At 46.0% G+C, this 12,876-nt stretch overlaps 2 protein-coding genes across 2 annotated transcripts in view; both read right to left on the reverse strand.

Annotated features, from left to right (window-relative positions):
• LOC124280787 overlaps positions 1–11,497 on the reverse strand; it is a 48,811-nt gene extending 37,314 nt beyond the window's left edge. The window contains exon 1 of the mRNA XM_046716762.1: positions 11,356–11,497. Within this exon, the coding sequence (XP_046572718.1) occupies positions 11,356–11,497 (142 nt within the window). The remainder of the gene's footprint in view (positions 1–11,355) is intronic.
• Positions 1–12,876, reverse strand: part of LOC124280759 — a 72,061-nt gene that overhangs the window by 30,198 nt on the left and 28,987 nt on the right. Inside the window, exon 3 of the mRNA XM_046716740.1 lies at positions 11,356–11,639. Coding sequence (XP_046572696.1) covers positions 11,539–11,639 — 101 coding nt within the window. The 3' untranslated portion in view covers positions 11,356–11,538. The remainder of the gene's footprint in view (positions 1–11,355; positions 11,640–12,876) is intronic.

A 12,876-nucleotide genomic window follows, 5' to 3' on the forward strand; every position in this document is an offset into this window, starting at 1 on the left:
ATGCTGGCGATGGTGATCCCTTGCTCCCGAAACAGTATCCGAATCCTGTCAGCTAGCGTGGTGTCCTGGTAGAGGACTCGATCAACAGTTTCCCGCGCACGGCTGACCTGGGATCGAAGCTGGTCTCGGAAGGAGGATGCCGTTTCCAGCTGGGTCTTCCTTTCCTCTTCCAAATTACGTATTCGTTCCTCGATGGTGGCTTTCAGAGACTCATCCTCAGTTTCACCGAGTTTGGCCTTTTCATGGGCGATGTGGTCGTCTATCGCGTCCAGTTTGGCCGTGTTGTTCACGAGATGTCCGCGAATGGTTTGCATGGCCTTGTCCAGCCCCCGTAGTTCCCGAACGGTAAATTCAACAGCTTTTCAATGTTATCAGTCATGTCTTGATCCGTTGTGGCGCCCCTGACGTCTTGCAGATCTTGAACAACCTCCTTGTGAAGGGCTTTAGGCCGTGCGACCCCGTAATCTATGAAGCCTAGTTCATCGCGGATAAAGTCACCCCCATGGCAACTGCCGAGTGTTGATAAGGCAAGCGGTTCTTTCGTGCGCTTATTCATGAGATCGATCTCCGGGCGACCCCTCAGTCGCAGCGTGCCATTGCCATCAACAAAAAACTTGGAATAGTCTCGCCCCCACGGCTCTACGTAATTTTTATCCCCTTGTAAGCCATCATAAAACCCGTTGACGGCCTGCTTCACGAGTTCGTTGCCTTGCGTGAATGAGGTTTCATCCTCGAATGCCTGGGCACTATAATCCCACATATCATCCATAGGTATGTACTCAGCCATTATTTAGTATTAAAACTTATATATTTCATTTATATAACAATGTACGGTAGAAAACTAGATCCTTTCAGAAGATCAAGAGAGCCTCTAGGGGCCAGAGCCATGCGCCAGTCGGTGACCATCACCAACAATCCCAGCAAGATAGACCAGAACCAAACGCTGCTGGTTAGATTCCCAAACCTTGGCGAGAATGACCTCATTGTACCAGGCACGGTTCGACTGGCGTTCAACCTCACGTTGACCTCCACCAACGACAAACGTGAGCTAGTGCGGAACGTAGGTCGAGCTATCATCAAGAAAACCACCATCAAGATCAGCGGTAACGAGGTGTTGAGCATCGACGACAGCGACGTGTTTCACTGTTACGGGGACCTCTGGAAAAGCGAGGGAGAACGCGTCAATGACGTGTACCAAGGTATCAGCAAATCGACTCGGTTGCGTATGGGGTATGGCTTCATGCAAGACCAGTTAGACAAGATATCGGACGGTGTAAAGGCCATCGCCCAAGCCTACGGGAACAGGTTCTGCGTGCCGCTCGACTTTGAGTTGCTCACGGGACACACGCCGTTTTACCAGGCCGCGCTGGGTGATAGGCTTGAATACAAGCTCACGTTTAACGACTACAGCAAAGTAGTGCGTACGCCGAACGGCGATGAGGCCAGTTACGCTATAGACAACATCTCTCTGGAGTTCGACATGGTCACTAGCCCGTAGCTGGTCAGGCAGGTTCGAAGTCAGTACTCGGGGAAGATGGCTATCCTGTACGACCGCATACTTAGGCATAGATCAGTCGTGCGAGATAAGAGCGACACTGTGTGGAATATCAACCTGAACGTGCCAGCGCGATCGATGAAAGGTATCCTGGTTGTCCCCGTGGAGGATTACGAGCCGTTCCGGAGGGACAGCGAGAAGTTTTTCAACCCCGAGATTGAAAAGAGAGATATGCTATCGTACCTGGCCTTCTCTGGCCGGCATGCAAATCACAGCGTCTGGGTGCTAACGCAGAAGTTCAACTCGGTGTTGAAAGACCTCAGGGAGCAGACGCGATGGGTGGCCTTATTTCACTGCAAGGACAGGGATTCGTTCGAAGAGTGTTTCAGAGAGAACGATGTGATGAGCAAATTAGAACGGGAACGTGTGAAGAAACAGCTCGCTGAAACTAAACATGCTAAGCTCGTGCTCAAGACCGACCAACCCGTGGCCTATAGGGTGTTTTAGCTAAGCAATGCTAAGTAAAGCTAAGCAAATGCTAAGCAAATGCTAAGCAAAGCTAAGCAAAGCTAAGCAATGCTAAGTAAAACTTAGCACATATCAGTTATAGCTATGGTATTTGAAGTGTTTGTCGTGTGCAACTTAACCTTCATTTCTCTGTGTTTCGCCTATATCGTATATTATATAGTTAAAACTAAAACTTACTTATCACATTATAAGATGGAGTGTGAGGAATTGCTAGAGCAACTGTTGGTGCCAGTGGACGATGATAAGCGAGAGAAACTGGTGGCGTTGGCTGTTGGCGGCAAAGCCAAACATTACTTTGGAGACTACACTCCCGATAAAATTCACAAAATGTCAGCTGAAGAAATCGATAAACTGTACGCTAGATACGAGTCCCGGCTCGGGGCAGAGATGACAAAGACAATAGGATCGGCTATGACCCAGATATACACTGGTATTGCGTCATACTTCCTTCCCATCCCCCCGGAGCGCCGACTTTACCTGTGGGAAGACCTTGAGAAAGACCCTTTTATCGAACACGCCTTGAGCTCTATCAGCTGCCAGCTGTACCACAAATACGGTAGAGACACCACAACTGGAGGAAACCCCACCCCAGACCCCTTCAGAGGAGACCCCACCCCCCACATTGGGGAAACCCACAGTCACCAGGCAGAAGAGTAGCTGCCGGTAAAAAACAGTGGTGTAACCAACATAAAATTATCACAGTGACTCACTCGGCTCGACTATTGTTGGTTGTAGGCGTAACTGCTGCCGTGGCTCTCTCATGGTTATATACACGACACAGGGATCCCAGGGATCCCGGGGAGGGAAACTCACACAGTGAGGGAAACCCTCCCGGGGAGAAACCCCCACAATTAGAGGTCGACCCACATATCATGTTATAATTTAGTATTTTTATATCATATACATAATGTCTGAGGGGAAAACGTTCGTCAACGACGCATACCACGCCACCGTGGTCGCCAGTCTAGCCGTAGGATACGCTCGGTTGACCAAAATGGTGCTTAAACAACCAACTATCAAGCTAGCTTTCAACCTGCAGGATATGGGTATGCTCATAATGAACCTTGGTATGGCGATGGCTACAAAAGACATCCTAGTAAAACAAGGGATACTACCTGAAAATATTATGAAGTAAATATAGGATGGCTACGATTACCATGATGGTCGTCGGGGCGTTAGTAAATGCCCTAGCATTTTCCGGGAGTAATTTCCTCTTCTCGAAACTACGAGAGTCACACGCAGCTGAAATACAGGAAGAAAGGAAGCGACATAACCTCGCTATTGAGAAATTACAGGCCGCACAATCGGAGTACGCTAAAAAACGCCTCCAGAGGATCGATTACATTAACGAACAACTCAGGCGTGAAAACCATGCTGTTCAAACATTCCACGATGTCGACGATGCAGCGAGAGAATACTACTTACTAACTGGTAAATGGTTGCAACCACTCAATAAACCCACACTCGCTCAGTACTACACACCATCCAAGGGGCAAATGGACCGTGAACTGGTCTTCATAGCGCTGGGTATAGCAGTGACTGCGTTGGTTGCGAAACAATTAGACTAAGTACTCATATAAGTATGCTAAACATGAGACCTGCTCCATACCGATGCGAGTACATACTTATGGGGAAGAAAGAAGCCTGTGATAGGAGATGCAGGACTGAGGGGTACTGTTGTTTCCACATGGGAAGTCCTAACTACACGTGTTCTGTGTGTGGTATAGGGGTTAAAGGGCACTACTGCCTATGTAAAGCTCACGGGGCGAACGTAGTCAGACATCATCTCATCTACGAGAATAAAAAGGCCTACATAAAAGAACGTAGGCGACTTCTCAGGATAGCAGTGTAGTGACCCAATTAGAGCCTGTAAACACCTAGGTATAACTATGTTTGTGGAAATTGACCCCAGGGAAAGTATACCCGGTATCGAATCTCTGGTCAAAAACATTCTCAAAGATGAACTGAACTTATGGGGACGCTTTAGATTTCAGGTCATATTGGAAGTGGCATGGATTAAGGAGGGGGTTAAGTATACTCGCCCCTTCACATGTGGGCGGGACATCCCGACTCAATACCAGATAAATTGTTTTACAAGTATACAGGAATACATGCACAACTTCAAGGAATACTATGTCCAACAGTGTGAGTACTGGGTCGAAACGGCCCATCTAGTGATTTTATGAGCGCCTCACTATATTTTTTATCAAGGTTGGAGGAGTTACCTCCCTTTACTGTGGTCCAATTAGAGATTGATCTTCTTAGGTGTGTACGCAACTATGGGTACTGTTGGTGAACTTAAGCGGGTCGCCAGGCAGAGAGGTGTTGTCGGGTATTCTCAAAGGAAGGCAGCCTTGTTGAGATTACTAGGTTTAGAAGCCCCTCCTACGGTAAAACAATTAAAAGCTCAGGCAAAACAGCTTGGGCTCACGGGTTATTCAAACCTGGGGAGAGCCGGGTTAATCGCATTGTTATCACATGCCCCCATAGCGTAACCTCCCACTGTAAAACAACTGAAAGCTGAGGCACGTAATTTGGGGTTAGGGGGATATTCCCATACGAGGAAACCACAGCTTGTAGAACTATTACGGCAGAATAGAGCTCTTGACCTACAGTTTGTGCGCACTGAGCGCGCTGTAGGCAACTATTTGATAGGCTGGCGCATGCATGTTGATAGGAATATAGACATCACAGATATCAAGCCTTTGATAGCTGATAAGGTCAACCAGGAACTAAACAGTCTGGGAAGTATCAAATTTCAGATCACAATGAAAATGTCGCTCGATAAGCAAGTGGGGGGAGGGGTCACTGAGTACGTTCAGCCTTACTTCTGAGGTAAACAAGAGGTCGTGACCCATATAGAGACCATAGACGCATCAATCGATACCAGTTTTCAGCAGATACGAGAATACCTAGAACGCTACACACACATTGGGTCCGGGTGGGCTGTAGATAAAATCGATAATGTCTATCTAGACATAGCTAACTACGTGCCGTTCAGAGGCGGGTCATACCTAGACTTGCCCCCCTACTATAGAAAAAACATGCCATGGTCAACGTCAAGAATAGAGGAGACGATTGCCTGAGGGTAGCTATCAGGTCAGCCTTGTTTCCAGCTGACACTCATTCAGACAGGCTTTCTAGCTATCCCCAAGACGATGGGCTCAACTGGGATGGTATAGACGAACCCACCCCCATAGCCCAGATAACTAAAATAGAAAAACAGAATAATCTAGCTATAAATGTCTTTGGGCACGAAGGTAACACAACAATAGTGCACAGAGTCAGTCCGTTGGGGGAACCCCAAAACCCCCCCTCGCGTTATCAATATATTCATGATCCAGCGAGGTGACAAGTACCACTACGCGTGGATAAAACACTTTAGCAGGCTGTTGTATGACCAATCGGCACACAGAGAAAAGACCCACTTCTGCTTAACGGTGCCTACATGGCTTCACACGAGCTGATTTATTAGAATCCCACCGGGAGGATTGCCAAGGTGTGGGGGCAGACGGCTATACGAGTCGACATGCCTAAGGAAGGTGACAATATCCTAAAATTCGGTAACCACAAGAACCAAATGTCTGTGCCTTATATCATATACGCCGACTTTGAAGCCTTGGTCAAACCTGTTGAGGCTGCCGCCGGCGGGGCTGTTGGGGGTACTCCCACAGGTGAGAGCTTCACACAGAAAACACAGGAGCATGAGGCCTGTGGGTTTGGATACGTGGTCGTCAGGTGTGATAGGAAAACGAAAGCTCCGGTAGTGTATAGGGGTCCTGACGCGGCTGAAAGGTTTCTAAAGTGTTTGCAGGAGGAAGAAAAAATTATTAGGAATGCACTGTATAGAAAGTTTGAGGCTATTTACTATAGCCCGCGTGGGTACTGGAAAGGAGCTAGCGCTGTAGATAAGCCGACCGGCTAGCTCACGCCTGTAGCACTAACTTCCACGTGTGTGACTCACCACTGAATGGTGATTCCGTGAGAGATCACTGTCACGTAACAGGTAAGTATAGAGGAGCCGCTCACAGCGCGTGTAACCTCAAGCTTAGAATCATTCTTAAGACAATAAACATCCCCGTGGTCTTTCACAACTTGAGAGGGTACGACTCTCACTTAATCATGCAGGCCATCGCGAAAATCGATGGCAATATAACGTGTATCCCCAACAACATGGAGAGATACATCTCCTTCAGTTTAAACGGCCTTAGGTTCATTGACTCGGTTCAGTTCCTACTGTCGTCACTCAACAGTCTGGTCAAGGCCAACGATACCTTCTCTATTACCGATCGATACACAGACGCCGAGACTAGACCCCTGCTGATGAGGAAGGGTGTGTACCCCTATGAGTACATGGATGGTTGGGCCAAGTCGCCGAGACCAGACTACCCCCCATCAGAGAATTTTACAGCAATCTGACAGACTCGGCAATATCCCAAGACGATTACTCACACGCTATTAATGTATGGAATAAACTGGGGTGTAAGAATCTGGGTGACTATCACGACCTGTACTTGAGGACAGATGTACTACTGTTAGCCGACGTATTTGAGACGTTTAGGCGGACATGTTTCAAGCAGTATAAACTCGACCCTGCATGGTATTACACCAGCCCAGGTCTGTCGTGGGATGCCTTGCTTAAAAAGACCGGAGTTAAGTTAGAATTACTCACAGATTATGACATGCACCTATTCATTGAGAAAGGCTTGCGAGGCGGGATCTCCATGGCAACCAAGCGATACGCGAAAGCAAATAATCAATACGTGAAGGGCTACGACCCGAGCAAGCCAACCAATCATATTCTCTACCTCGACGCCAACAACCTGTACGGCTGGGTCATGAGCCAGTATCTACCCACAGGGGGGTTTGAATGGGCGTCACCCATTGATGTTATGAGCATCGCACCAGATTCAAACAAAGGTTATATCCTCGAGGTTGACTTAGAATACCCCAAGGCATTACACATATCACACAACAGTTACCCCCTGGCCCCCGAACGTATGAGGGTTAACCCAGACTGGATGTCTGAGTACCAACATAACTTATTAGGTGGGCGGGTGGCAGACGTTGAAAAACTCGTGCCCAACTTAATGAATAAGACCAAGTACATCGTTCACTATCGCAACCTACAGCTGTACCTGTCGTTGGGTATGAGGCTGACTAAAATACACAGGGTGCTCGTGTTCAACCAGAGCCCATGGATGGAGCCCTACATCAGAATGAACATAGACCTCCGAAAGTTGGCCACCAGTGACTTTGAGAAAAATCTCTACAAGCTCATGAACAACTGGGTGTTTGGTAAGACTATGGAGAACCTGAGGAAACCCGTGACCGTGAAGCTGGTTCGGTCGAATGAGGAAGACAAGCTCAGGAGACTGATAGCCAGTCCGGCATTCAACCGTAGCAAGATATTCACCGATGACCTAGTTGCCCTACACATGAAGAAAAGCCACATAAAATTCAACCGGCCTGTTTACGTGGGGATGAGCATCCTCGATTTATCCAAACACCTGATGTACGACTTTTACTACAACGAGCTTAAGAAACAGTAACGACGACAGGTGTGAAGTGCTGTACACTGACACGGATTCCCTGCTGATGGAGATTCAACCGAGGACGGTAATGAGGACATGAAAAACACCTCGATTTGTGCGACACCAGCGACTACCCCAAGGACCATGCCATACACAGCACAGTAAATAAAAAGGTCCTAGGTAAGATGAAGGACGAGTGTGCTGGCACGCCCATAGCCGAAAGTACATAGGTTTGAGGCCTAAGATGTATTCCATACTGAAGGCCGACAATGGTGAGATCCGAAGGCTAAGGGTGTTAAGAAGCACGTGGTTAAACAACACATCAAACACGCCAGATTCAAGGAAGCCCTGTTCAAGACCCGTACCTTTAGACATAAAATGAACACACTTAGAAGTGATGGCCATAGGATATACGGACTGACTATAAACAAGACGTCCCGGTCACCGATGGACACTAAACGTTGGATAGCTATTGATGGGATAAACACGTACGCGTACGGGCATGAGAAAATTGAACCAAGAACATAGATGTATATATAAATACCCTGTCGGGGCGACATGTCACGGAATCAGAGAAAGTTTGAGGCTATTTACTATAGTCTGTGTGGGTACTGGAAAGGAGCTAGCGCTGTAGATAAACTGGCTAAAATGGCGCGAGTACCGCCGGAGGAGGCCAAAGCGTGGCTTGAAAAACAAGCACTTTGGCAGATCTATTTGCCGCCACCACGCTACGTGCCTAGAAGGAAGTTTGGTATTAACATTCCCAATAGCCTTCACCAGGCAGACCTCCTATTCCTACCCCACGACAAGAGGTACAAGTATGCCTTAACCGTAGTGGATGTAGCCAGTCGCTACAAGGAAGCCGAACCCTTGACTGCGAAAGATTCGGCCCAGGTAGCCAGAGGATTCGAACGCATATACAAACGCAGCCCGCTGACGTGGCCAACAGAGCTGCAAGTTGACCCCGGGCGGGAGTTCATGGGTGTCGTGTCACACCTGTTAGACAAACACGATACAAAGGTCAGGCGTGGCACGGCTGGAGCCCATCGCAGCCAAGCCATAGTTGAGAGATTCAATAGGACTTTGGCTGAGCGTTTATTCGGCCATCAGTATGCGAGGGAGATGGCAACCCCGGGAAAACGATCAACTGAATGGGTAGCGAGGTTACCCAAGGTGGTGTCAGCAATCAACCATGAAGCCACCCGTCTCACCGGCAAGAAACCGGTAGACGCTATCAAACTAAAATCAATAGTGGCAGAGTCGGCTGCTCCATTGCGTGGGAAGGAGAAACAGATACCAGATAGGGCCCTAGTTAGGTATCTATACCAGCCGGGGGGAACACGAGGGTGATAGCCGTAAGCGAGCCACCGATCCTATATGGTCAGTCAAAACTTACAACATAGATAAAGTGGACATGAAAGCCGACGAGCCTAACTTGTACTACTTGAGAGATGGGCCAGGGAGAGGGTTTGTTAGAGTGGAATTATTGATCGTGCCGTACGGCACAATGTTACCCCCCAAGCAAAATACCAAGTAGTATATACATGGTTTCCAAGTACCAAACAAGTCAATTATTTATCATGCGTTCCATGGTCTTGCAAACGCAGCTAGTTAGTGAGATCAGTCGATATTTGGAAGGATCAGTATCATGTCCAGGTTTAGGGATGGGAACAATAATAGCATCGTGTCAAGAAGCAGGAAATTTTCCAAATGTACAAATATCATCAAAAAATGTTTAAGAGGATCTCTAAACATGATTCCAGTAAGTGCTTCAGAAGCTGATAATGTATGTTATCCATACCGCTGATAATGTATGTTATCAGCCCCTATAGCAGTATCATGAGCCTGGTCAAGAGCAGTATGAAGCTCATGAATAGAAAATAGTTCATTGTAAATCTTCCCCATTATCTGAATTGAAATTAATAGTTTTCTTTTCCTGTTGTTTTTTATATTTTTGGAATTGAGGTAGATAATTCGATGAGGAAGAGTGTTTGGCCAAAGTTTCTCGAAGTTTATTTGTTATATCAGATTTACTAGTTAATTAATTCGTCTCCATCTTTAAGATGCTTAATGCTAGATTGAGCACCCTTACCTTTTTTTTCTGGATCATATTCCATACCTTTGATATCAGCATTCATGATTTATTTTTGATACATAATTTCGCCAGGATTGACGTTTATTTTGCTTTTGATACATAATTTCGCCAGGATTGACGTTTATTTTGCTTTTGATACATAATTTCGCCAGGATTGACGTTTATTTTGCTTGAAGGTTTAAGTCTGTTACAACATAGAGTTTGATATAAATTCCAGTTAGCTTTTTTAAAGTTCCATCTTGAGGATGGGGTATTATCAGATGGCTTCACAGGCTTTAATACTGTTGGGAAATGGTCACTTCCACAGAGATCATTGTGGATTGACCATTCAAATTCATTCAATAGGTCTGGGTCTGTAATTCATAGATCTAGAGCTGAATAAGTTACCGTGCCAGGATGTAAATAGGTGTTGGAACCGTCATTATATAAGCATAAATCATTATCTGAACAGAACTCATCCAATAGTTTACCTTTAGCATTAGTATTTGCACCACCCCAGAGTGGGTTGTGGCCATTTAAATCATTTAATACCGGGTTTTGGGATTTGGTCATATAGATTTTGAAGTTCACTCTTCTGACGACCTGAAGACGGTGAGATATACAAAGAGCATAATGTGAGTATACACATGAAAAGTGAGTCGAACAGCAATAGCCTGTAGACCAGTATTAAGTGTAACAGGGCTATGGATAATATTCTGTTTGATAAGGATGGAAGGTCCGCCAGTGGCCCAATCACCCGGAGGTGAAAAATAATGATACGCATTGAAATGGCGTAGGTCAAAAGTATCCGTCTGTTTTAAATATGTCTCCTGTAGACAGATTGCTGACGGTGTAAAATCCTGGACTAATAGTTGCAATTCATTGAAATTAGTCTTTAGTCCCCTGCAATTCCACTGTATGATACATGTATTATTCTGATAATCTATCTCTTGGGGGGATTTATGGTTTATCTGTCCCGCACTTGTTTGGTGGGCGACAAGCTGTGTGCCCTAGAATGGACGGTTTCAGTCAAGCCCATATCATCAAGAGATCCATATTTGTTGTATAACTGAATTCTGTTTTCTGACCCTTTGGGGGTCCTCCACTTTGTGCTTTTGAGGAATCAGGCTTAGGTTTATTTTTGGCTTTACCAGTTTGTTGAATAGTAGATGACAATTGAGACTTTGAACCCGACTGAGATTTATGATCAGAAGATGACGCTGACTGCTTTTCAGACATAACAGGAAATGAGTCTGTAGTTTGAGAAGACATTGCAGGGTACAAAAGCTGTGGAGAATCGCTTTTGACCCAAGTTAAGTTTGTTTGGAAATGGAGGCAAGGGCCCTGTTTGGATGTGTACATTTTGACTGTTGGAACAGATGGACAGATGTTTCCACTGAGCCATTGGAGGGAAAGGGGGGATAAAGTCAGGATAAGGAAAAATACAACATTTTGGAATAGACCCTTACTCTTTCCTCAGGTGAATGAAAACTAGGGAGCAGAGAGCTATAAAGTACATACAATGGAAGCCAGTAGTGGCAATTGACAAACAGAAGCATGGAGTTAGTTATAGCACCTACTGTCATACTGAAGTACTGACTGTACACTCTTCACAATTCTTTCATTATTCTAATACAACTTTTACCAGATACTTATGTCTCGTACAATTTTCAAAATCTTCATTTTTTTCCTACAAAACAAAACAATAAATTTGCTGTACTCACATTGTGGCTCCATGTTGTACACCTGGCTCCACTCGGACTCCAGACCCTGACTTTCTCTCGCTCTACATCTGTAACTGTGACTGTCCCGGGAACTCACTGTGAAGGTGTAGGTGGAACCAGGGGGAGGTAACTGTGATGTCATAGTTGTCACGCTGCCAGCTGTAGGTCATGGTCAGGCCATGGTCAGCTGGGACAGTAGTAGAGGGGGGAGCTGCAGGTCAAGGTCACTCGCTGGTTGTAGACAGGTGTAGTTGACACTGTAAGGTCAGGTGGTGTGGGTTTTCCTGTCAAATAACAAGCTGCATTTGACCATGGGTATTACTTACATCATGTTTTATCCTCTAGATGGCAATGCTGATTGCTAGCATAAGCAGCCACCGAATTTATTATGAGAGGTGTTTCCCGAAGTTCTCTACTGCTCAGCACCTCTCATGGATAGGATTACTTCTGAAGCAATAAAGATAGGTATCTCCTAATCTTCTTTGTCTTCTCCATTGGTCAAACTTGTCCCAAACGTATCATTGATAAAGGAGAGTGACAGTCTCCAAGATCTAGGAACAGCTGAGGAGCCAGGCTTGTATCTCCTGTGAGATAATTTGGTTTATCCTCGTTTTGCCACCACCCTGAAAGGGATGTTCCCATTTCGCCTACATCCCATTTCGCCTACAGTAATTGAGGATGGCAACTCATCCACCCCTCATTCAGTGAATGGGATGGCCCACATTTCCTGCTCAGTGTCGTCAAAAGAATATGTTCACTATTTTGTTTTGTTATTTTATTAATTAAAGTGGTTTGTTGCTTAATAATGCAAATTACTGTAATAGGTTTGAGATCAAAGTCACTTTATATCTATGTTGATAAGATTTGTTGTTTTAACAAAGCCTTAATAAGTGGCTACTCTCAGGCTTCCTGTTCAATGTGCAATTTTGTTATGTTCTCTTCTCTGTGTACTGTTGTTTTAATGTACAGTATATAAGGGATGTGAAATGTTGTTTGCGATGTCCACATTCACTTATCATATGTCATTGGAGCTGGACTTACTGGTCTCGCCTACGCCCCACACTGATCATCGATACCCTTCATCCAAACTCATCAAGCCTACACCCAATCTACCCTCCTCCTCTCAACCTCAGACACCCACATCAGCAAAGCGACCGGTCACCCTTACCCCACCGGCCGCTGGCCGCGGCCACCCTATCATATTGTGTACATCATACCTATATATTGTGTACATACCCAAACCACCCACCACAGCCCACAAACCAACTTTACACCCCTATCTCCCCCCACCCCCGCCACGCATCATGGCCTCCCCTACCCCAACTCATCCTTTTCTCAACCCCTACCAAAGATTTCCCGCCACTTACATCCCCCCACTCAGTTGACCCAATACCAATAAACTTCGGAATCGACCTAGAAACTATCCTTCCTGACCTCCAAACCACAACCAATCCCTGCCACACACACCCCCCCAATCTCCAAACACTCAAACCAAACCCTCCAAAACAGCCAAAAGACCAC

This window comes from Haliotis rubra, unplaced genomic scaffold, assembly GCF_003918875.1.
Source record: "Haliotis rubra isolate DU_JTF1 unplaced genomic scaffold, ASM391887v1 Scf1078, whole genome shotgun sequence".
Classification (NCBI taxonomy): Eukaryota; Metazoa; Mollusca; class Gastropoda; order Lepetellida; family Haliotidae; genus Haliotis; species Haliotis rubra.